Source organism: Halichoerus grypus, chromosome 7, assembly GCF_964656455.1.
Source record: "Halichoerus grypus chromosome 7, mHalGry1.hap1.1, whole genome shotgun sequence".
NCBI lineage: Eukaryota > Metazoa > Chordata > Mammalia > Carnivora > Phocidae > Halichoerus > Halichoerus grypus.
In genome coordinates this window covers 122,659,825-122,685,819 of record NC_135718.1, presented here as the reverse complement: position 1 = coordinate 122,685,819, position 25,995 = coordinate 122,659,825, and the positions used below count along the sequence as shown (strand labels likewise).

Genomic DNA, 25,995 nt, shown 5'->3' with positions numbered 1-25,995 from the left:
CCAGCTACATGGGGTGGTAGAAGGGAACACTTGTCCAATTCGGGACCAGTCTCGTTCTTCCAGAATGGGTCTGCTTTTTGGACAAAACCCACCATCTCCTGCTGTGAGTGGTGTCTTTTTTAGGTCTTTTCTTTCTCTCTAATGGATGAAGCCAAGATAGATCCGTAAGTGCTTACAAGGTAGTTTCTTATGTCCTTACTCTACATATTATAAGAGTGTATGGAACTGGTAAGAGCACTCATTCAGCTCTGGCACTAGGTATTACAAGTGCAGTGAGGTGTCATCCATGGTCCTCAGAAGGTAACCGTCTCGTAGGGAGTACGAACTCTAACGACTTCCGCTATGGAGTAGTCTGTGGAAGAAGTAATGGGGATCATGACGACACTTAACCCAGTTTTTTTTTTTAAAGATTTTATTTATTTGTCAGAGAGAGCACACAAGCAGGGGGAGCGGCAGGCAGAGGGAGAAGCAGGCTTCCCACTGAGCAAGGAGCCCGATGCGGGGCTCGATCCCAGGACCCTGGTATCATGACCTGAACCAAAGGCAGACGCTTAACCCACTGAACCACCCAGGTGTCCCTTAACCCAGTTTTTTGATGAGAGATGTCAAGAGCCACAAGGAGTGGCACCTTAGCTGAAACTGAAGGATGAGTGGGTGGGAGGGTGGGAGGAATGTGGGGTCTCTGGTCAAAGCTGAAGTTAAATGATGCAGGGAGGTCTGGAGTGCTGTCGTAATTCAGGTAATTTAATGGACACTGCCAGAATTGAATAGGGCTTGAGAATAGGATGCAAGAGTGAGCAGAGTCCTGATAGTGATGGGCTTTACAAGTCTGCTAGCCATTGTCATGAGGGTGCTGGGAAGTCATTGAAAGGTATCTGAGTTGGAAGAGCTTTGGTCACTGTGTGCTATCAACGTGACTCTGGCAGCATTGTGAAACATGAAATGAATGAGAGGTGGTGAGGTAGGTAAGGGGGCCTGTTCAGAGATGCTGGTAGCACTCTAGAGAAGAAATGGCAGTGGTTTGAATTGGAGGGAAAGGTAGAATTGTGAAAGGTAGAATTGTGAGTTGTGAAAACTGTCTATCTTGTTTGTTGGGGCAAGAGGTCACACTCTGGCGTCATAATGTTATTTGAGAGAACATGACACTTTCCAAGTGGAGCCTGTGGGGCTAGAACCAAACCCAAGTCCATCTGCCCGATGCGCAGCAAAGCCAATCACAGAGACATTAGGTATGTAGCTAGGAAAGTTTATTTGAGAGGTAACCAAAGGAGGCAGGAGAGCAAGCCTGAACTCCCCCTTTCTGAAGGGAGAGAGAACAAGTTTTTTTTTTATAGTCATAGGGGTTGAGATTATATACATATTTATGAAAACAACAGGGAAACTTACAACGTATTCATGAGGAAAGATGGAGCTTGTACATTGAGTGTCACACATGCATACATCCCATGTTCCCTTTGGGGTGGATACTAAGCATCAGAAGGAGGCAAAATTTAGCCCCTGACCTCAGGAAGTTATCTCAGGACAAGGAGAAGGGGCTATAGTCCTGCCCTGAGAGCCAGTATAACCTGGATTGGGCCTTAGACTCCTTATCTAGGGTAAAGAATGCACAGCCTTGCTTGTTCGTAGACTGGAGCCATATCCATTGACCTTGATTCCAGGCTTCTGCAGTAACAGCTCATGAGTTTGTTAGCAGGGTCTGAAAAGACACACTAGCTGATTATGGAGAAACAGTTCTCTGAAAAAAAATGTTTAAACTTTCTGCTAGTTTCAACTCATTAACACTATGGGGTACAGTTTCAGGGAGGCAATTGAATATATACAGTCGGCACCTTGGCTAGAGATCAAGCATGGAGACCAGGATTCGGGAGGCAGCTCTTCTCAGTGGTAGTAAGGTCATGGGAGTATACACACTCACCCAGAGGGATGTGCAGAACGAAGTAACCAGAGGTCCCACAGCAACCCATTAGGAACATCACATTATGGAATTAGGCAGAGAAGGAAGGGTAGCCAGAGGACAAGCTGCCAACCTGGGTGGTGTGCTTTCCTGGAAACCAGGGGGAGAGCTTTTCAGGCAGGAGAGAGCCAAGAGTGATCAATGGCTGCAGATGTTATAGACAGAGTGACATTACCGAGGAAGCAACTGTTAAAATGAATTTACCAAGAAGGGAGTCAGCAAATGACTTTGAAAGTAATTTAACTGATTTTCATGGGCCCAGAAATGAGTGGGAAGTGAAAAATACAATTGACAGGTATAGATGCCAGAGTCTCTATCTGAGGAAGCAAAGAAAACTTAAAACCAGGTTGTGTAGCCATAGGAGACATAGCGGGTAGGTCAGGTTTCATTGAGATTCCAGTTTGGGTCGGAGACCAAGATTTTCGGAAGGTAGTGTTTTGGGCAGGGCTGTAGGTTTGTGCTGGTATAAGAGAGTTATTTTAATTTTTGCAAGGTTAGGGAGTACTTGTATGATTTTTGCAAGTGTAGAAGCGGACAGTTGTGTTGACCTATGTTGGCGCACTATTTCACTGTCCTGAAACTCCCCTGGAACATTGGGGAACTTTCTGCATGCAGCCTATGTTATTATATAATGACATCTATTGTTAAAGTATTGTAATGCCCAAAAAAAGCGACATTATTTTCCTGTAAGGTTATTCAAAGTAGTAAATTTTGATATTTAAATGGTATCTCTTCACTTGTGAGAAGCTTAGTTCACTCATATGAAACATGAAATGGAGTCTTACATGAAAGACTTGAGTGCATATTTATCTTCATCTATGAACTTCATAATGCTTATTTAATAATTAATAATGCTTATTTGATAATCACTTGTTACTCTAGCATTTCTGAAGCACCCACTGGGTACACAGTGCATTAGAAAAAAGAAAACCCATGATCCCTGACCTCTAGGAAGTTGCCTTCTGCAAGGAGACTGAGCCTGAAGTGACGAGTTATCATTAGTTTGTTTCAGACTATGGAAGAGTAATCGGAGCAGAGTGCTGTTTACTACAGAAGACTTCTTAGAGGAGAGGCTAGTTTTTAAATGAATTTAGAAAAAAGTGGGGATGGTTGCATACATATATATATTTTAAGACCATAAACATTGATTTTGTCTCTTCAATTCATCATTGCATGAAAATTCAGCTTATTCCCCATCAGATAAAATGCTAATAGCCTGTTATTTAAAGCAAGCAGGGCATATCCTCCACTACTCCCACCACCTGGGTAAAAGCATGTAAGTATCATTAAAAGCTTGCCAAGGATCTTTCCATTTATTCTGTATTACCTACCTCCTGCCAGACCACAGTCCCTGGCTGGTGACTGAGATAAACACTTACATGTATTTAAAAAAGACATAAAAAAGCATACAAAAAAAATTTCATGTTCTTATTCTCTTATCCCTAGATGCCTGTGGTGAGCCACCCAAATATGAAACTATGGGCTTGAGGGATAGCCCTAAAAAGTATTACGAAGTTGGGGAGGATGTATATTATCAGTGTTATCCAGGATACTTAACTGTGGGACCCGTCGTGGCTTATTGTGAGCAAAATCACTCATGGTACCCTCTTGAAGAAGCTTGTTTCAGTAAGTAAACAAAAAAACAAACAAAAAATTTTTTTTGCTTTTGCTTTCTCTAGAGATTTTTACAAATTTTAGGGTGCATTTTCCCCTACAGCAAGATTTTCTCATGTGAAAATTGGTTTCAGATAGTAGTATTTTTTCCAGTATTTAAGAAATCCCCAGGGGATCTTTTTCTTGGCAATTGTTTACCAGGTTAAATGTGAATTTTAAGTTTGCATACCAGTTAGTTATAGAAAATGATATTGCATTAATTGCAGAGAGTAGTGCAGAATTTTGATCTTGATTTAAATCTGTTTTGAAATTGGTGTTAAAAAATTTTTTTTTTAATTTTATTTTAGGAAAAGAATGTGATACTCCAAGACTCGAAAATGGTGAAGTCTTTGCCCCAAATTACACCTTTCAATTTGACAGTGAAGCTTACTTTTATTGTAATGAGGGGTAAGTTGCTCCTTAGAGGAAATAAGGTAAATGTTACTAATTCCATTTTTGTTTTGCTTCTCAAGCATTCCCATAAATGTTGCACTTATAAAAGGCCCTTGGGCCTTTTATAGAGACTGGAAAGATAATTAATTCAAAGAAATTTATATTGAAGGAAAACAAAATTGTCTAATACTTACATATCTAATAAGTTTATTGTAAGCATCAAAAATGTAGCAATCATGGTGACTTTATCCTTGGCAAAGTGCACCCTATTTAAAATGCCAACTTTCAGATTTGAAGGAGGACTCACAGAAATGTTGTGTTCTTGAAGTTCTGTATTTCCTTACTTACATTGTCTGGTGGTTCTATCCATTACAGTGAACTGGGTACTGAAGTCCCCAACTAGTAGAAATGACTATTATGTAGAAATGTGTATTTCTTTGTTCAATTCTGTCAGTTTTTGCTTCATATGTTTTGATGGTCTGTCATCAGGTGGCATAAATGTTTACAACTGTTAAATCTTCTTGCTGTATGAACCCTTTATTAATGTATAATGTCCTTTGTCTCTTGTAACCTTTTTTGATTTAAAGTCTTTGGTCTGATATTAGTGTAGCCAACCTTACTCTCTTTTGGTTACTATTTGCTGAAATATTTTTTTCAGTCCATTTACTTTCAACTTGTTTTTGTCCTTGGATCATAAGTGAGTCTCTTGTAGATAGCATAGAGTTAGATCGTGTGTTTTCATCCATTCTGCCAATCTCTGTCTTTCAATTAGAGAGTTTTAATCCATTTAAATTTGATGTAATTACTGATAAGGAGAGAATTACTTCTGTGTTTGTGCTATTTCTTTTCTATATGCCTTATAGCTTTATTGTGGCCCTCATTTCCTGCATTAGTGTCTTCTTTTTTTGCTTATTTGACTTTTTGTATTGATATGTTTAAATTCCTTTCTCATTTCCTTTTGTGTATATTCTATGGCTGTTTTCTATGTGGTTATCATGGGGATTATATTTAACATCCTAAAGTTATAACACTCTAATTTGAATTTGTACCAGTTTAATGTCATAACATACAAAAACTCTGATCCTTTATAACTCCACCCCACCCCATTTGATTGTTTATTACACAAAATTACATCTTTATACATCGTGTGTTCCAAAACATAAACTAATAGTTCTTTTAAATTAGTCCTTTAAATTATGTAGAAAACAAGATTTGGAGTTAAAAACCAAAGTTACAGTAATACTATGTTTTACATTTCTTTTTTTTTCTTTAATGTATTAGTCTCTTAAGTTACAAAGAAAACAAAAATTACAGTTATAAGTCATTGTTACAGTCATACAAGCTGTTATAATTACCCGTGTATTTATCTTTAGTGAGATATTTATTTCTCCGTATGGCTCAAAGGTATTTTCTAGTGTCCTTTCATTTCATCTTGCAGGACTCCCTTGAGCATTTCTTATTTCTTGCAAGGGACATCTAGTGGTCACTAACTCCCTCAGCTTTTGTTTATCTATAAATAGTCTTAGTTTCCTTGTCACTTTTGAAAGATAGTTTTGCTGGATAGATAACTATTGGTTGACAGTTTTTTTCTTCTAGCACTTTTTTAAAAAAATTTTATTTATTTATTCGTGGGAGACAGAGAGAGAGAGAGGCAGAGGCAGAGGGCTCCTCTGCAGGGAGCCCGATGTGGGACTCGATTCCAGGACACTGGGATCATGACCTGAGCTGAAGGCAGATGCTTAACCGACTGAGCCAACCAGGCGCCCTCTTCTAGCACTTTTTTGAGTATACTGTCCCACTATCTTCTGGCCTCCAAAGTTTCTGATAAGAAATCTGCTGATAATATTATTGATGATCCCTTGTGTGATGACTCACTTCTCTCTTTCTGCTTTTGTGATTCTCTCTTCATCTTTGTCTTTTGAAAGTTTATTATATGTCTTAGTTACTTTTTGAGTTCATTTTTGCCTGGAGATTGCTGAGCTTCTTGGATGTTTATATTCATGTCTTTCATCACATTTGGGATGTTGTCAGCCATCAGATATTCTCTCTGCCCCTTTCTGTCTCTCTTATCCTTCTGGGACTCCCACAGTGTGTATGTTCATCTATTTAATGGTGTCCCATAAGTCCCTTAGGTTCTGCTCACTTTTCTTCACTCTTTTTTCTTTCTTGTCCTCAGACTCAATGATTTCCATCGTTCTGGCTTCATGTTCACTGATTTCTTCTGGTGCTCAAATCTGCTTTCGATGCCTCTAGTGAATTTTTCATATCCCAGTTATTTTACTTTTATGCTCCAGAATTTCTTTTTGGTTTCTTTTTAGGTTTTCTGTCACCTTATTGACATTTCCATTTCATTAATACATCATTTGCTTGACTTTCTCCAGTTCTTCCTTTAGTTCTTTGAGCATGTTTAAGATAGTTATTTTGAAGTCTTTGTCTAGTAAATCTGCCATCAGGTCTTTTTCAGGAACAGTTTCTGTTGATTTATTTTTTCTTTTCAATAGGCCAAGCTTTCCTGTTTCTTTGTATATCTTGTGATTTTTTGTGTGTGTGTGTGGAATACTGGACATTTGAATCTAATAATATGGAAATAAAATTCTTCCCTTCCCCTAGGACCAATGTTTTATGTTATTATTCATATTTTTGTGATTGTGGTAGGGTATCTCTGTTGAGGATCAGCCTAACATTTATTTATTTATTGTTAATTTAAAATGAGTTTAATTGGGGCGCCTGGGTGGCTCAGTCATTAAGCGTCTGCCTTTGGCTCAGATCATGATCCCAGGGTCCTGGGATCGAGCCCTGCATCGGGCTCCCTGCTCCGCGGGAAGCCTGCTTCTCCCTCTCCCACTCCCCCTGCTTGTGTTCCCTCTCTCGCTCTCTCTCTGTCAAATAAATAAATAAAATCTTTAAAAAAATAAAAAAATAAATAAAATGAGTTTAATTAATATATAGGGTATTATTAGTTGCAGGGGTAGAATTTAGTGATACATCAGTTGCATATAACACCTAGTTCTAACTACATCAAGTGCCCTCCTTAATGCCCATCACCCAGTAACCCCATCCCTCCACTCACCTCCCCTCCAGCAACCCTCCATTTGTTTCCTATAGTTAAGAGTCTCTTATGGTTTGTCTCCCTCTCTGATTTCATCTTATTTTATTTTTCCTCCCCTTCCCCTATGTTCATCTGTTTTGTTTCTTAAATTCCACATATGAGTGGAATCATAAAATATTTGTCTTTCTCCAACTGACTTATTTCGCTTAGCATAATACTCTCTAGTTCCATCCATGTTGTTGCAAATGGCAAGACTTCATTCTTTTTGATGCTGAGTAATATTCCATTATCTCTATCTCTATCTCTATCTATCTATCTATCTATCTATCTATCTATATCTATTTCACATCTTCTTATCCATTCATCTGTCGATGGACATCTGGGCTCATCCCATATTTTATCAGCCTGACATTTAAACTAACAGTCTTTCCAGTCTTTTCTGAGACTTTCCTTGGGCATGCAACTTCTTAACTTCTCTTCACATATGCAGTTGGTTTTGAATATTCTAGTCTTCAGTGTTTGGCTCCAGAGAGGGAAAAGTGAAGAATGAAGTGGAGAGCAAAGAGTACTGGATGTTTACATTCCCTGAAAGGCACTTCAGACAGTTAGAGAGGGGCTTACGAGAGTTAGGGGTGTACATATGACAGCAGTGGCTGCCCGCCTCTTTGATTGCTTCCCTGTGATTGGAAGCAGAATTCAGTGATAAGAGCAAAGGTCCCCAGTATTTGGAGGACAGGGTCCTTTTTGCCCACCCTCGCTCTCCGAAACTGCTTCTAAGCTGCTCCAGGAACACATACACAGCTGCCTGCAGGGGTAGGAGATGCGTACCTGACACGGCGCTAAGATGATATTGACTGAAATCAATACAATTTACCTGTCCAAGTCTTTCCTTGGAAGTTGCAAGCCATCATCAGACTCGAGCTCCAAAATAGTTCCATTAGGCAGATTCCCCCATTGCACTTGTTGTCTGGTTGGGGAGACAGATTCTTAGTGCTTCCTACTCTGCCATTTTGCCAGAATCCTTCCCTAAATACCATAATGTAGAAAAAAGGCAACTGGATCCATATATAAACAGTTTCACCGACTATTTTTTTTTTTAACTTGATCAAGTAAAAATATTGGAACATCCAGTTAGTAGTTATATAGAGTGAGCCTGCTAGGCAGTTTGAGGGATACAAAAAGTTTAAGACATATTCTCTTCTCAAAGAAATTGTAGCTTTGTTGAGAAACACAATGTATAGAGAGGTGTCAAAGCAAAATAATAAATGAGAAGCAGCAAATAAATAGAATTATTCATGATTATTACAGTAAGAGTCCAGCAGGAGAAGAGAGTACCATGAATTTAAATCACAAGAGAAAATTTCATTGAGTAATATTCCTGAGCTAGTCCCAGAAAAATATTCTTACCTAAAGAATACTAACAAGAGCTAAAAATTGCCTAGCACTCAGTATGTACCAGATGCCGTCATCTAATCCTTGAAACAATCCCATGAATTATGCACTGTTATCCTCTTTTCATAGACGAGGAAGCTGAGCAAGGGGACCGTTAAGGGACTTGCCTGAGCTCAGATAGAAAGTGAGTCATGGAGCTGGGACTCAGATCCAGACAGGCAAGCTCTAGGGCCTAATCTCTCTACTCGGTTGTTGTTTTTACTGAGAAGAATGGTGTGAACATAGGCATAGAAATGAATGTATAATGTGATTGCTGGAGATAGCAAAGAGGCCAGACTGACAGGTACAGCAGACATGTATTTAGACATCTTTGCTTTTGGTCAATGAGGGTTCAAATGTAGAAACTCTATTTATTTATTTATTTATTTATTTATTTATTTATTTAAAGATTTTTTATTTATTGGACAGAGAGCACAAGCAGGGGGAGCGGCAGGCAGAGGGAGAGGGAGAAGCAGGCTCCTTGATGAGCAGGGAACCCAAAGTAGGGCTCCATCTGGGATAATGACCTGAGCTGAAGGCAGATGCTTAACCATCTGAGCCACCCAGGCACCCCTAGAAACTCTATTTAATTAATAGCAGATATGGTTAGCACTTACACTACATAATGTTATTTAAGAAACTTCTCCCTCAAACTACTGTGTAGAAAAGCAATAGTATTAAAATTTTCATTTTTACATGCATCTTGTTAACTAATAGAGAAAACAGTAAGTTTTTCTTTTCTCAGTTATTACTTATCTGGAAAAAAAGCTCTACTTTGTGAACTTCGTGGGGATGATGTGTTTTGGAGTGATGAATTTCCAAAATGTTATAGTAAGTAAATTTTCATTTTAGAATTTAGACAAGCAAGCCTCAATCTTTTGGGCCTCAGATCCCCTTTATGCTTTTAAATTGACAAAGATCCCAAAGAGCTTTTCTTTATGTGGGCTGTGCTTATTGATATTCATTATATTGGAATAAAAAAATGAGAAGTTTTAAAAATAATTATTCATTCATGTTTAAGAATAGTAAGTTCAATACATTAACATATGCAGCATATTTTTATGAAAAATAAATTTTCCAAACCAAATACTGAAAATAGTGCCATTGTTTTACATTTTTGCAATCTGTTTCATATTTGGCTTAAAGAAGGACATCTGGATTCAGTCTGTTGTGAAAGCACACAATATGTAGCCTTGGAAAATTTCACTGTATATTCATAAGGATGAAAGTGAAGAAAGACAATATCTTGGTATTATTGTGAATCACTCATTTAGCAAATGTATACATATATATGCATGTGTGTGTGTGTGTGTGTATTTGCAAATGGATATATTTAAATATAAAGAATTTCTCAGCTAGCAGTGAATTTTATTTTTAATCACAAACATATCTTCTCATTAAAACTTCAGTACCTTTTATGATGACTAGAACAAAACTTAGCATGGCCTTATAAAGTAATAATAGGTATTTCATATAGGTATTAAAGAAAATGAGTTTTGTGTTTTGAAAGTTTATTTGTGCATGGTTTGAATTTGGGATCATTCATTTTCTCATAGAAGCCTAAATAGGTACTAGATTCACAGCTAGCTTGTAGAAATTGTTAATGAATTTACTGAAGGCAGTTCATAGGACTTTATAATGCTATCCTAACACTTTTCCTTTTGCCCTTTATTTCCTCTTTTTATCTCCTTTTTAAGGGATTTACTGTAAACCACCTGCAAAAATAAAAAATGGAAAATACAGCAATAGTCACAGAACTATATTTGAATATAATGAATTAATTACTTTTAGTTGTAACCCTTCACAAGGACCAGATGAATTCTCACTTGTTGGAAACAGCAAACTTGTTTGTGTTGACAATAACAAGTGGAGTAGTAGCCCTCCTGAGTGTAAAGGTAGTGGTATTTCCATTTATTTCCTTCTTCATTTGTAAATTTTAAATTTGGAAACATTTTATAAGTAGTTTTATCTATAAGTAAACAAAATAGTCATATATGCTTCCTCCTTCTGTTAAATTGACTTCCAGTGTAGATTAATACAGGTTAAGTGAAATCAGTTCTAGTTACAGAGTTCCCTGCTCTTCATCCCACCTGTTCTCAGCATTCTAGTTCACACAGGGTGAACTACTGTGTATATGCACAAGTTAGGAATTTTTTGCTTGAAAGAACCCAAAAACTCAACATATACTGGGTTAAAAATAAGAAAATCTTTTTTTATATTGCAAGCTATCTGAGAGTTCTGGCTACAGGATAAATTGTAAAAGACTAACCCTCTCACCGCCAAGACTGAAAAGCTCTGGACAAAACATATTTAAAAAACAATGTTCACGACACTGGAGAGTGATCAAAAGCAAGGAGGCACTAGAGGGGATTTGACTCTTGGAAGAAAGGGACCACTGAATAACAACAAAATATTTACTCTTTTCTGTCTTTTTTTTTTTAAGATTTTATTTATTTATTTGAGAGAGAAAGCAGGAGTGAGGGGCGGGGAGAGGGAGAAGCAGGCTCCTACTGAGCAGGGAGCCTGGCGCAGGGCTCAATCCCAGGATCCTAGGATCATGACCTGAGCCGAAGGCAGACGCCCAACCAACTGAGCCACCCAGGCGCCCCAAAATATTTACTCTTTTCAAGTGCACATGGAACATTCTCTAAGATAATTTTTAACAGATTTCAAAAAATTGAAATTATTCAGAATATATAACTGATTACAATGGAATGAATGTAGAAATAAAACAGATAACCTAGAAAACCTTCAACTATTTGATAATTATGCAAGACACTTCTTTTTTTTTTTTTTAAAGATTTTATTTATTTATTTGACAGAGAGAGACACAGCGAGAGAGGGAACACAAGCAGGGGGGAGTGGGTGAGGGAGAAGCAGACTTCCCGCGGAGCAGGGAGCCTGATGCGGAGCTCGATCCCAGGACCCTGGGATCATGACCTGAGCCGAAGGCAGATGCCTAACGGATGAGCCATCCAGGCGCCCCTATGCGAGACACTTCTAACCAACTCCTGAGTCAAAGAAGAATGCACAAGAGAATTTATTTCTGTTTTGAATTGAATAAAAATGAAAACATGGCATATCAAAATATCAAAATTTGATACATGAAAACATTGCTTAGAAGAAAATTTATAACCTGAAATAGTTATGTTAGAAAAACAGAAGTCTCGATAATCTATGCTTCCAAAAAAGAAGAGCAGATTAAACTCAAAACAAGGAGACAGAGGAGATAATATCAATCGAAGTAAATCAATGAAATTGAAGAGAGAAAATTAATGAAACCAACACCTGGTTCTTGGAGAAAAATCAATAAAATAAAGTTATAGCCATGCTGAAAGAAAAAGAGAAGATACTTTATCAATATCAAGAATGAAAAAGAGGACAACACTAAATATCCTACGGACATTTAAGGGATAATAGGGGAATATTATGAAAACAACTTTGTGCCTATAAATATGACAACTTATATATGAAATTGACAAATTCCTTGGAAGACACAAAATACCAACCAAGGCTCACTTCAGAGATATACATAACCTAAATAGTCATCTTCTTCTTCTTCTTTTTTTTTTTTTTTTAAGTGAGCTCTATGCCCAATGTGGGGCTTGAACTCACAACCCCGAGATCAAGAGTCACATGCTTTACCCACTAAGCCAGCCAGGCATCCCTGAATAGTCTTATATCTATTAAAGAAATAGAATTTTTAGTTAAAAACCTCCCCACAATGAGAACTGCAGGCCCAGATGGCCTCCCTTGAAAATTCTAACAAACGGTTCAGGAATAAATAATAGTAGCTCTACGCAAACTCCTCAAAACATTTAAGAAGAAGAATACTTCTCAACTCATTTCATGAGGACATCATTATCCCGATGCCAAAACCAGACAAAAACTTTGCAAGAAAATTACAAACAATATCTTTAATGAACATAGAACCAAAACTTCTCAAAATAGCGACAGAGCAAATCCTGCCACATATAACAATAATAATACATCATAGCAAAGTAAGATTTATCCCATAAATGCAAGATTGGTTCAAATTAAAAAATTAATCAGTGTAATTTACTATATCAAGAGACTATAAATAAGAAAACACCATGATTCTCTTAATAAATGTTAAAAAAAAGCACTTGACAATTCATCTTTTTCAGGATAAAATTTCTCAACAAACTAGGAATAGAAAGGAAGTAACTATCTCATCTGATAAAAGGCATCAACAAAAATCTCAGAGCTAACATTATATTGAATGGTAAAAGACTAATTTCCCCCATGGTAGGAGTAAGAGAAGGAAATCTACTCTCACCACTCTATCCAGCATTGTACAGGATGTCCAGCTACTACAACAAGGAAAGAGAAAGAATTAGGCATACATATTGGAATGTAAGAAATAAAGTCACTGTTCACTTAGGACCCGATGGTCTACGTAGAACAAAGACAGAAGTTCTAAAAAGGTTGCAAAATACAAGATCAACATACAGAAGACAGTTATAAGTCTGTATACTAGCAATAAACCATTAGAAATTAAAATTTTTAGAAGTATTTACAGTAGCTCTGAAACATGAAATACTTGAGTATAAATCTAACATTACATATGAAAGATTTTAAGGCTAAAACCTACTATACGCTAATAGAGGAAATTAAAGAAAACCGTAATAAATGAAGGGATAGACGTTAGTTATGGTTTGGAAGATTCAATATAATAGTCAATTCTCTGTAATTTATCTAAATTCAGCACAATCCCAATAAAAATCCCAGCAGAACTTTTTGTATAAATTAAACTGATTCTAAACTTTATATGGGAAAACAAAATAACTAGAATAGTGAAAATAATTTTGAAAAAAATTGGTGGATTCACTCTACCTGATGTTAAGACTATATAAAGTATACTTAAGGCATATAATTAAGACAATGTGGTATAGGTGAAAGAATAGCCATATAGAGCAATGGAATAGAATACTGAATCCAGAATTAGATGCTTGCCAATATATCCAGTTGATGTCCTTCAGGTGTACAGGTATACAAACAACTCAGTGGAGAAACAATAATCTGTTCAACAAATGGTATAGCACAATTAGACGTCCATGTGCCCCCCCCAAAAAAACAAAAACAAAAAGGAAACTTGACCGAAGTTAGCACCAGAAGCCAACATTTATTCAAAATGGATCATAGAGATCCAATAATTCCACTACTGGGCATACCCAAAGAAAACAAAAACACTAATTTGAAAAGATATATGCACTCCTTTATTGCAGCATTATTTACAATAGTTGAAATACAGAAGCAACCTAAGTGGCCATCAATAGATGAATGTCTAAAGAAGATGTGTTGTATGTACACACACACACACACACACACACACACACAGGAATATTACACAGCCATAAAAAGGGGTGAGATTTTGCCATTTACAAAAACACGGATAGACCTAGAGGGTATTATGCCAAGTGAAATAAGTCGGACTGAGACAGACAGATTCCATATGATTCCACTCATATGGGAATCTAAAAAACAAAACAAATGAAGAAACAAACAAAAGCAGAATCAGACCTATAAAGAAAGCAAACTGATGGTTGCCAGAGGAAAGAGAGGTGGGCGATGAACAAAATCGGTGAAGGGGAGTGAGAGATACAGACTTACCGTTACAGAATGAATAAGTCATGGAAATAAAATGTACAGTATAGGAAATGTAGTCAATGATATTGTATAGTGACAAGTGGTAGCTACATTTGTGGTGAGTATAGCATAACATGTAGAGATGGTGAATCACTATGTTATGCATAACCTGAAACTAAGGTAACGTGTCAACTATACTCAAATTTCAAAAAATTTAAAAAATTAATAAAATTTAGGGGAAAAAATGGCCCACAGATTTACATGTAAAACCTAAAACTGTAAGACTTTTGCAAGAAAACAAACAAAATATTTGTGACCTAGGCAAAGATTTCTTAAATACCACCCATAAAGCATGATCTTTTAAAGAAAAAAAAAATTGGATGTTCCAAACTCAAAACTTCTGGTCTACAGAAGAACTGTTAAAAGAATGGGAAAAAGTAAGCAACAGACTGGGAGAAAATATTTGCAAAGCACATATCTAATGATGGACTTTTATCTATGATACATAAAGAATTCTCAAAGCTTAATAACTAGAAAACAAAAACAATTTTTAAAAAAATGAACAAAAGGGGCGCCTGGGTGGCTCAGTTGGTTAAGCGACTGCCTTCGGCTCAGGTCATGGTCCCGGAGTCCTGGGATCGAGTCCCACATCGGGCTCCCGGCTCAGCAGGGAGCCTGCTTCTCCCTCTGACCCTCTCCCCTCTCATGCTGTTTCTCTCTCTCTCTCTCTCTCTCAAATAAATAAATAAAAAAAATCTTTAAAAAAAAAAAAATAAATAAATAAATAAAATGAACAAAATATTTGAGTAGACCTATTTCAATAAACATGATATATGGATGGCAAAAAAGTACATGAAAAGTTTCTCAATATAATTAGTAATTGCAGAAATGCAATTTAAAACCACAAAGAGATACCACTAAACACCTATTAGAATGACTGAAATTAAAAACAAATGACTAATACCAAGTACCAGCAACGATATAAAGCAATTGGAACTTTCATATATTGCTGGTAAGAATAAAAGTGGTATGACCATTTTGGAACCTATTTTTACATTTATTATGAAGTTAAACATATATTTACCATACAGCTCATCAATCCAAGTAAAATGAAAACATGCTTGCATAGAAACCTGTATGAGAATATTCAGCTGCCTTAGTTATAATCACCCCAGACTGGAATCAACCCACTTGTCCTTCAACTGGTGAAGTGGATTAAAAAAAAACACTGGTACATCCATACAGTGGAATACTACTCATCGATAAAAAGGAGTGAGCTCTAATCCATGCAGCAACAGGAATGAATCTCAAAGGCATTATGCTAAGTGAAATAAGCCATACTCAGAGGCAGTGATCCCATTATGACATTCTGGAAAAGCAGCTGTATGGAGATAGAAAACAGATCGGTGTTGGGCTGGTTGGTGAAGGTGGTTGTGGGGGTGGGTAGGGTTGATTCCAGAGTGGCTTGAGGACATGCTGGGGGGTAATGGAACTTGTCTGTGTCTTTATTGTGGTAATTTCATGATTATTTGCATTCGTCAGACCTAATACAGCTGGATACTGGAAAGGGGGACGTTTACTGTATGTGAGCTGTGTCTCGCCAACATAAAGAAGCCATTGCTGGTCACAGCAGCTTAGCACAACAGTGCGAAAGTCAGGGAACCTCAAGTCAGGAGAATGTGATTTGAAAAGAAATATTAGAGAGAGAGAGACTTACAGACCTGTGGAAGAGTAGCAACAAGTCAAGCATACATGCTGTTGGAGCTTCAGAAAGAGAGGAGAAAGAACAGGATAGACAACGATTTGAATAAATATTGGCCAAATATTAACCACATTTGTCCCAAAACAGTAACGTCACAGAACCAAGAAAGTCTGTGACCCCAGCAGGATAAATACACTGTTTTCATTTACCAAGGAACCCCCACTAAACTAAACGCATCAGGGTGAAACTACTGAAAACAAAAGGTGTGCGAGGAAAAGCAGTCGGGGAGAGGGGAGAATAAACGCATGTCGAACTGTCCCCCCACCCCCACCCCGCCCCAGTGTGAGTGACAGCTGACTTGTCCTGAGCAACGGTGGAGACTGGAAGACAGCATCTGCTAGTGTGCTGGAAACACTTAATCTAGAATTCTCCGTCAAGGAGCACTCTTTCAAAACTGAAGATGAGGAAATGAAACATTTGGAGATAAACCCAGGCCAAGAGAATCACGAGCCGACCTGCACTATAGGAATTGCTACGGAAGTTCCTCAGGCTGCGGGAGAGTCAGAATCCCTGGGAGCAGGGGAAGAACAGTCCTCTGGTTGAAAAGGCTGTCCACTCTCTGGCCCTTATCTCTTGCTCAGATTTAATGTCCTAAGATGTTCTGTTGTACTCACTGCCCAGCCCTGTGGTTTTTGTCTTTGTTTCCAAATTGTCCCAAGCCCATTAATCGATTCTGAAATCAATCTATCAGGTCATGAGCAGTAGTTTACCTCTTAAGAGGTAGAGTGGAATGGGAAATAGCAGAGCCCGCTGGTATGAGGCTAACTTGTGTTTCAGGCCTGTGTGCTCATATACTGGTTTACAGGGTAAAATGTGTTGTTTGAGCTCTGGGTTGCAGGCCAAGATGTTTGGAAAACACTGCCCTAACTCCATTGGCCTTTGCATTTCTTGAACATCCCAGTTTGTGTATGTTGTTGCTACCTGAGCGCTTCCTTTTTGCCTATCTTTGCATGGCTACCTGCTTTTCAACTTGCAAATTTGAGCTCAAGTATTGCCTGCTCAGGAGGGTGTTTCCCACCTTTCTAGAAAAGCAGGGTATGCAATCAGTGTCAACATGACCTTCCAAAAGTCCCTAGAGCAAAGGAGGATCAAAACTTGCTCTTGAACTTACCCCAGATTTGTATGTGGCAGTCAGGCCTTTCTCAAACCTTGTCAGTAACGGGAAAAAATGTAGGAAAGCCAATAAATTATAATGCTAGTCTTTTCTAGATGGAAAAAAGTTATTCGATTTCTCTAAATCTGTTTCCCTGGAGTTAAAATGTACATACGTATGCAGGTTTCTTGGGTGTCTTTTTTTTTTTTCTTTCTTTTATTTAATGCCTTGCCTTTCATTCCTTGTATGTTTCTTCCCACTGGGAATTATTAGCTTGTATATTTTTTCTGCTCCTATGTTGGAGCAGCTTTCCATTAATTCTGGACTTTCTCCACTTCTTAGTGGTCAAATGTGATTATCCTGTAATTGAACATGGAAGACTGGTATCAGGAATCAGAGACAAATATTCCTACCAAGCAGTGGTTCTATTTGAATGCGTCCCAGGCTTCTATCTTAATGGCAGCAACCCAGTGTTCTGTGGTGGGAGAAGTACTTGGGAGCCTGCGATGCCAAAATGTATCAGAGGTACAAATGTCTTTTTCCATCTTTTTGTGTTAGCTTTTATTTCTTCTTCCATATCATTCAATATCAATGATACTGAATCATTGAAAAGAGGAAATTTTACTACTTAACTCTGTCTTGTATTTATTTCCATGTTGGAGGCATGAGATAATATCTGTGTTGTGATTTTGTAAGTTTTCATAGGGTCTTAACAGGGCATGTATATCACACAGGTGTATAAATTTCTCTTTTGTAGTATTTGTAAGAATGCATAGCGACCACTTTTAGAATAGATTGAAGCATGAGAATTTTTACATGAATAAGTCAAGAATGAAAGGCATAAATCATATAAAAGAAAGCAGTAATTCCCAAGTAGTTGATCCTACATTATTTGGTTTTTCAGTATCGGTTTCTCCCAATGTAAAACCTCCAATTTTGAGTCATTCAGATTAGTACTTTCCTGCTTATATTTAACAAAAATCCTTTACAGTTGTTTTACACTCATTCATCATTTTTAGTAATGAAAGAATGAAGGACATGTTTATAGCCATTTTAGTTGTTATGTATAGTTATTCTAAAATTATTTGGCATAGTCCGCAGATATAAACACGTATGTAAATTGGGCAAGTTACGCAAAGTGTAAGTGGGATGCATTTAGCACTCAGCACAGTGCCTGGCATATAGGAAGCTCCTAAAGGTAGCTCATATGACTTATTGCATCATTCAAATTATTATCAGTAAAGAGGAAGGTCTGTGGCTTCTATTTTTTAACATGTCATTGACTTTGCTGTTTATTCCTTTTAAAGGTGATCTGTTGGCTCCTTTAGGGTATCTTCCTGGTCCAGGACTATGTCTCAATTGCAGGACTGCAACCAGCTTAGTGTTTTTTGTTTTTGTTTTTATGTAGCACAATTTAAACTGGGAAATTTCTGCTATCTCCAGTAAAAGACCTGAATGTCTTCCCTCACCCCCACCCCTTCCCGCTTCATATATTGGGCATTTATTTTTATTTGGCAATTGTACCTAAATTTCATAGCAACCAAAAGACAGGAAAAATCCTTATTCATTGAAATGAAATGGAGGATTTCTTGCAGGGACTGTTTGTCAGCTACTCTACTTAAGACTTGAAAGCTGATTTTGCTATAACGGAAGGCAATATCCTCCTGATTTCAGTGCTGCTATCTCTGGTCTCTCTTTGCCTCAGAAAGGAAGAGACAACAGGAGTATGGGAGGAGCATTAGCCTGCGCTGACCTCATCAGGGTCCTAGTTGGGCTCTGCTTACTCAAGTAACCTTATTTCTGTGGACTTTACTGTTTCACGAAGGTGTTGAACTCAAACAGATCATGAATACTGGCTTTTAATTTGTTTGTATATTTCCTATGGCCATATTATTTTAAAGGATTTGGGGAAATTAAGCATATTAACATGGTAATGAGAACACTTCTTTTTATAATTCCTGTAAACCTAGTATCTGATAGCCTCCTTGTGTACTTTAGTTGAGTGCTGTGAGGTTTGGAGGGAAAGAAATGGTTTTTTGGTGGACTGATATATTAAGATTGCATATGAAATTTATACTCCTTGACTCATCCATGTTTACTCACATGGTCCTGGTGGCTATATGCCTGTGCTGTACTATGTTTGTTGATATGCTCTTTTGAAGGACTTGAACCATAAACATTTCATAAAGGATTTATGAAACACTGATAGAGTTTAGTTTTGTTTTTTTTTTAAGATTTTATTTACTTATTTGAGAGAGAGAGAGAAATCACAAGCAGGGTGAGGGCAGAGAGAAAGGGAGAAGCAGGCTCCCCGCTGAGCAAGGAGCCTGATGTGGGCAAGATCCCAGGACCCTGAGATCATGTCCTGAGCCAAAGGCAGACGCTTAACTGACTGAGCCACCCAGGCGGCCTTAGAGTTTAGTTTTTGAAAGAATTGTGAGAAGAAGCTTATGAAGAGAAGAAACTACAGTGGTCTTTTTTTAAAAATAAAAATCAAAACTCTCCATGGGATTGTCAATCATTTTTTATCATCGGTTAGAGAAAGACTATATCAAAAGGATCAGCAACATATAATGGTGTTAAGGCAGATCTAAATGTGCAAATATTTTTTAAAGGGCCCAAGAAATACTAGGCAGAAAAGAAAAAGTTATAACTTTTTATGTAGTGTGATACTACTTGGATGATGATATATTTTTTTTAAGATATGTATGTTTACTCTGAACACATTATTTTTATGATTTACTATCAGTTAACTTCTAGGATTTCCATATAAAATACAAAGTTGTAGTGAACATTCTTATATATACATGCTTATATACTTGTGCAAATACATATTAGGTTAAATTCCCAGAAGTAGAATTGCAAAGTTTGGAAAGCATGTGTATTTTTCATCTTAAGAAATAATGAATCTTTTTAAAAAATAAAAAATCAACATTAAATCCATAATTTTATATTGATAAGGCTGGTGAATTGAATCAAATTTATTTTTTCCAGGTTTCAAGCCTACTCATCCAACCAAACCTCCAGTTTTAAAGTATCCAGGCACAGTAATTCTTTCTCTTGCTTATATTGTTAACAACTTTATAAGGTGATGAGTACAAAGTTATGTCTTATTCTAATTTGCATTTCTTTAATTATCAATGAAGCTGAACTTTTTTTTTGATCTACATTGATTTATCCATACCCTTTGCTCATTTTTTAAAATTAGTTTTCTAAAATATTTTTCTTGTTGATTTGTGAGAGCTCATTATAAGTTAAAGCCCTTTTAATATGAAGTGAACATTTTTTCAGGGGTTTTTTGGCCTTATTTTCACTAGTCTGTTTTCTTTTAAGGTTTTTTATTGTATGCTATTAATTATAGATTGCTTTTTTTTAAGATTTTATCTATTTATTTGAGGGGGGGAGAGAGTGCACGAGGAGGGGGTGGGGCAGAGGGAGAGGGAGAAGCAGGGAGCTTAGCAGGGAGCCTGACTCTATCCCAGGACCCCGGGATCATGACCTCAGCCAAAGGCAGACACTTAACTGACTGAGCCATCCAGGTGCCCCTAGATTGCTTTTTATAACTTTTTGTTGCATGAGTGGTATATGAATATATTTTTGTAAATTTTCAAACATTGTGAAAGTCTATGAGTAAAAGAATTATCCTTCTTTTTCTCTAGTCTACTACCTGAATTAATCACTGTTAATAGTTTAGGGTATTTCATTTCTGTACATCAGCACCCTTAGATGTGTAGTTATACATATAGTTGGATATTTTTTCTTTTATGTTAAACAAAATTGACATCATATTGTATATATTTTTTTGAAACTTGCACTTTTTCCATTTAATGTTTTATATTGGGGTTATATTTAGATTTACTGCCATTCTTTTCAATTATGACTTTGCAATATGTACCATATTTATTTATTTCACTATTCTGTTAGTGGTCTTCTACATGTGTAGAAATTTTACATCAATAGGTAGATGGATTAATAGATGTAACGATCTTTTCCCTAATGGCTATGTGTGTTGTGTCTTTCTTATAAAAGCTTTAGGTCTTCCTCATGCTACAACTTTATAAACATTTTAATCATGAGTTCTGATTGCAGTCTTTGTATTTAAATCATTAATGCATCTGCAAATCATTATGGTGTATGGAGTGAGATCGAGTTTCTTTCCCCTTCACCCACACCTACCCAGTGGCAAAGTGCAACATTTGTTGACTAAGTTGTTCTTTCTCCAACTGTTTTCAAGTGCCAATTGTTTTGTCATTAAATTCATATGTGTTCCAGTCATCTTTGTTTCCTTGAACTCTGACCATTCTCCTGACAGTACTGAATCATTTTTTCCCACTCTAATACTATGATCTGTTTTAATATCTGGCAGACTACTTCCTTTTCAGAAATGTTCAGACTGTTCTGTTAATTTTTCTAGGTAAACTTTTATTATATTTTATTACTATTTTAACCATTTTAAGTGTACACTTCACTTGGCATTATTGTATCCACATTGTTTGTAACCATCACTACTATCAACTTTTTCATAGTCTCAAATTGAAACATTATACTCATTAAACAATAACTCTCAATTCCTCCCCCCCCACCCCAGAAAACATTCTGTTTTCTGTCTTTATGCATTTGACTAGTCTAGGTACTTCATAGAAATGGAATTATTTCTGCCTCATTTCACTTAGCATAATGTTTTCAAGGTTCATCCACCTGTAGCATGTATCAGAACTTTATTCCTTTTTATGGCTGAATAATATTACATTGCCTTTTATATTTTGTTTATTCATTCATCTGTTGATAGACATTTGGGTTGTTTCCATATTTTGGCTACTCTGAGTAATATTTCTCTGAATATTGGCTTTCAAGTGTTTGAATCCTGTTCTCAGTGGTAAACTTGAAAATTGAAAATTTTCAATTTTGAGTCCCTGTTAGCAGTTTTGGGGTGCTGTATACCTAGGAGTAGAATTGCTGGTTATATGATAATTCGATGTTTACATTTTTGAGGAACAACCATACTGTCTTCCACAGTGGATGTACATTTTACATTCCCACCAGCAATGCACAAGAGTTCCAATTTCTTCACCTCTGCCAACGCATATTATTTTCTGCTTTTTGATAATAACCATCATAATGTATGTTAGGTAATATACGAGGTAGAATCTCATTGTGGTTTTTATTTGCATTTCCCTAACAGTTAGTAATGTGTTGCACAACTTTTCCTGTGCTTATTGACCACCTGTATATCTTTTTTGGAGAAATGTCTATTCAAGTCCTTTGTCCATTTTTGATGGGTTGTGGTTCTTTTGTTTTTGTTTTTGAGTTTTAGGAGTTCATTTTATATTTTGGATGTTAATCCCTTATTATATGAGTTTCAGATACTTTCTCCCATTCTGTTGGTTGCTTTTTCACTCTATTGTTAGTGTTCTTTGATGCACAAAAGTTTTTAGGTTTGATGTAGTCTAAGTTATGTTTTTCTTTTGTTGGCTACGCTTTTGGTGTCACATTCAATAAATCATTGCCAGATCCAACATCATGAAGCATGTAGTCTTATTTTCTTCTAAGGGTTTTATAGTTTTAGATCTTTAGGGTCTTTGATCCATTTTGAATTAATTTTTGTATTTAGTGAATGGCAAGGGTAAAAATTCATCCTTTTGTGTATGTGGTTATCCAGTTTTCAAAACCATTTGTGAAAAAGACTGCTCTTTCCCTGTTGAATGTTGTCAGCACCCTTGTGGAGAATTACTTAACTATATACCGAAAGGTTTATTTTATGGCTTCTATTCCATTGGTCTGTAGGTCTGTCTTTATGCCAGCACCATTCTGGTTTGGTTATTGTAGCTTTATAGTAAGTTTTGAAATCAGGAAGTATGAGTCCTTTCAACTTCGCTTTCTCTTTTCATGATTGCCTAGTCCCTTGAGATTCTGTATGAATTTTCAGATGGATTTTTCTTTTTCTGCAAAGAGCATCATTAGGATTTCGATAGGGGTTGCACTTCATCTGTAGACTGTATCATATTTACATCTTAACATTAGTAGGTCCTCCAATTCACAAACACAGGGATTGCTTTCCCTTTATTTCTGTCTTTTTAAATTTCTTTCTGCAATATTTTATAGTTTTCAGTGTACAAATCTTTTACCTCCTTTGTCATGTTTATTCCAAAGTCTTTTACTCTTTTTGATTCAACTATAAATGGAATTGTTTTCTTAATTTCCTTTTTTAAAAAAGATTGCTTATTGTTAGTGTGTAGAAATGCAATTGATTTTCACATGTCGATTTTGTATCCTGCAACTTTACTGAATTCATTTATTAGTTCTACCAGGCCTGTGGTGTGTGTGTGTGCGTGTGTGTGTAATCTTTAGAGTTTTCTATGTAAAAGATCATGTCACCTATGAACAGAGATCATTTTATTTCTTCCCAATTTAAATGCTTTTTATTTCTTTTTTAACTAATTGTTCTGATATGAACTTGCAATATTATGTTGAAAAGAAGTGGCAAACACAGGCACCCTGTCCTGTTCCTGATCTTAAGGGAAAAACTTTAGTCTTTTGCCATTAAATATGATGTTGGCCATGCGTTTTTCTTAAGTGGCTTTTGTTACGTTGAAGAGTCTTTCTGTTCCAGATCAACTTCTAAATTGTTTTGAAGTCCTCCTCTACTTCTGATTTTAGTCATTTTACTAATTTCCTTAGTAACAAACCCTAAATTCTACAATGTGTAGAATCATGTTGAATTCAGGCTAATTTTGAGGATATAGTAGTGATAAATTTGCTTCCTATACCACAGAATATTGTCACAGGAAATATCAGTGGGCAGGAAGAAGATTGTTGGTGACATCAAATATAAACTTATAATTTATGATACCACTTTTATGGACAAATATTAAGGAAAATGAAGTTATAAGTAGTTTTATACAAAGGCAAAAAATAAAACCAGTGAATTTATGGATCTTTAAGCTTTAGTCTGTCTTTCTTTTTTAACTTATTTCCATTTTTTTCCCTAGGCTATCCCGAGCCCAACGACCCACTAACATTTGAAGACTTTGAGGAATTAGGTATTATTTTGGCTACTAATTACTCTGCATTATGAGGCCTTGGAGTTCTACATGGACATATCTATCATGTTCCAATCATTTGTAGTTAGGGAAGGAACAAAGTTTCATAAAATTTGACATTTCTAGTTTAAATTTTAGTAGTCCAGATAACACGATAAACGTAAGTGGTACTGTGTATGGAGACGTGTAGGTAATTTCCTCTAATCTAGGGAATTCTGATAGTCCTGGTAAGCTTTACTAAATAACCTGGTGCGGTACTGACAGCACAAAACAATGAAAAGTCAGGTTCCAGTGAAGAGTTTCACAAGATGGATCCTAAACCTGGAATCTGATTAGAAGGGTTCTATGATCAGAATGAGCTGGACACACTAGCGCTCACGCTAAAACTAGACCGAGGAGCAACTTCTTTGCAGTAGCGTATAGATGATCTGATCAGAATTAAATGCAACTACCCTCTGGGACCCTTGTATGCTCAGTCTTCAGACTCTTTTCATTTTTTCTCAGACGCAGGAATCCTTGCTGTGATTGTTCTTACTATTCGTAAGTAGCCTGAATGTTGATGCCACTTAATCAAAATATGACTGCAAAGAAGTGCATTATTTTTTTTTTAAGATTTTATTTATTTATTTATTTATTTATTTATTTATTTATTTATTTGTCAGAGAGAGAGCGCATGCACACAAACAGGGGAAGGGGCAGGCAGAGCAGGCAGAGGGAGAAGCAGGCTCCCTGCTGAGCAGGGTGCCCGATGCAGGACTCGATCCCAGGACCCCGGGGATCATGACCTGAGCCGAAGGCAAACGCTTAACTGACTGAGCCACCCAGGCGCCCCTAGAAGTGCACTATTTTTTAAATGAACTTTTCAGTTTCTATAGTTTATATAGCTTGAAATGAAGTCCACCAGTCTAGAATAGCCTGACCTTGTATATGATACACTACATTTTGCTGGTGAATGTATATTCTTTTATACTGTACATGTCCGCTTATTAACATACCCTAAATACTACAATGTGTTTTCAGGATGACTGGTCATGAGTTTGCATCCCAAAGATGCTTTGGGTAATTTTCTAAACTAAGCAAGGATTCTTCTCTGGCTTCCTGTGGACTATTCAAGTGACTCCAGGGAATGGGCTTTAGATAGTAAAAGAGTCCAGATGGAATATAAATAGATATGTGCTTAAATAAAATAACATCTTCTAACTACTGAAATGCAACCAACACTTACTTATTTCTGCTGCTAAATTTTGAATCTTGACAAGCAGCTCTCAGAGTTTTATGTCCTTTGTTTCCTGGTCTCTTGCAGTTGTTGGCCTTGCGGTACTTTGCACCTGCCTGTATAGATGTTTTCAAAGGGAGAAGAAAGGGTAAATAAAAGCATGTTCTTTCTAACTAACTCATGGTCCTTCTCACTCTTGATGTTATTTTGTGCAGCTATTCTGTTTGTCCCGCATACTGTCTTTTTTTCGAAACTGTGCCTGCATGAGCGCACCATCCTGGTTGCATGTGTTTACTGAAACGACCTCAGGCTGCTCTTACTGCCCCTGAAGTCAGAGGACTCTGTGCAGAGTGGCCGTGGCTATTAGGACTGCAAGAAACGTTTCTGTGGGATTTGAGAGTTAGGTTCTGTAGCAAGTCACGGACCATTATGGGGCCTTCCCCACCCAGCTTTACCCTGTGTCCTACACTGGACTGGTGGCCAAGATGAAATTTAGAATGGCTCACTGTGGCGGCTTGGACAGTTGTATTCCTCGGAATTTGTATGATGAAAGTTTCCGTTTGTCTGTGTAATTAGGTAATTTTAAGAAGCTACATAGGTTCTCATTCACATACCCAAGGTTCTCATTCACATACCCAATTTGATTTGTTTTTATGTAGAGTTGTTACTTATACTTGCTGACCTGGGGAAGGAAAAACAGCACTATTTGATTTCCCTCTTATGTTCTCTTAATTTACTAGGTTGCAGTAAAACTGATGGGATTAAACTAAACATGACTGAGGGTTAAGATTTAC

General features: G+C 36.8%; 2 protein-coding genes across 5 annotated transcripts in view; both read left to right on the top strand.

Moving 5' to 3' along the window:
* LOC118544230 (complement receptor type 1-like) overlaps positions 1 to 25,995 on the top strand; it is a 129,793-nt gene that overhangs the window by 74,412 nt on the left and 29,386 nt on the right. The gene's annotated exons all lie outside the window — the stretch shown is intronic.
* LOC118519159 (membrane cofactor protein-like) overlaps positions 1 to 25,995 on the top strand; it is a 31,761-nt gene that overhangs the window by 1,553 nt on the left and 4,213 nt on the right. For 2 of the 4 annotated variants that reach the window (XM_078078204.1, XM_078078205.1), the window contains exons 2-9: positions 3,401 to 3,580; positions 3,916 to 4,015; positions 9,226 to 9,311; positions 10,178 to 10,375; positions 17,288 to 17,470; positions 23,935 to 23,985; positions 24,490 to 24,525; positions 25,289 to 25,349. In XM_078078204.1, the coding sequence (XP_077934330.1) occupies positions 3,401 to 3,580; positions 3,916 to 4,015; positions 9,226 to 9,311; positions 10,178 to 10,375; positions 17,288 to 17,470; positions 23,935 to 23,985; positions 24,490 to 24,525; positions 25,289 to 25,349 (895 nt within the window). The remainder of the gene's footprint in view (positions 1 to 3,400; positions 3,581 to 3,915; positions 4,016 to 9,225; positions 9,312 to 10,177; positions 10,376 to 17,287; positions 17,471 to 23,934; positions 23,986 to 24,489; positions 24,526 to 25,288; positions 25,350 to 25,995) is intronic. The other 2 variants (XM_078078206.1, XM_078078207.1) reach the window with 2 other exon arrangements.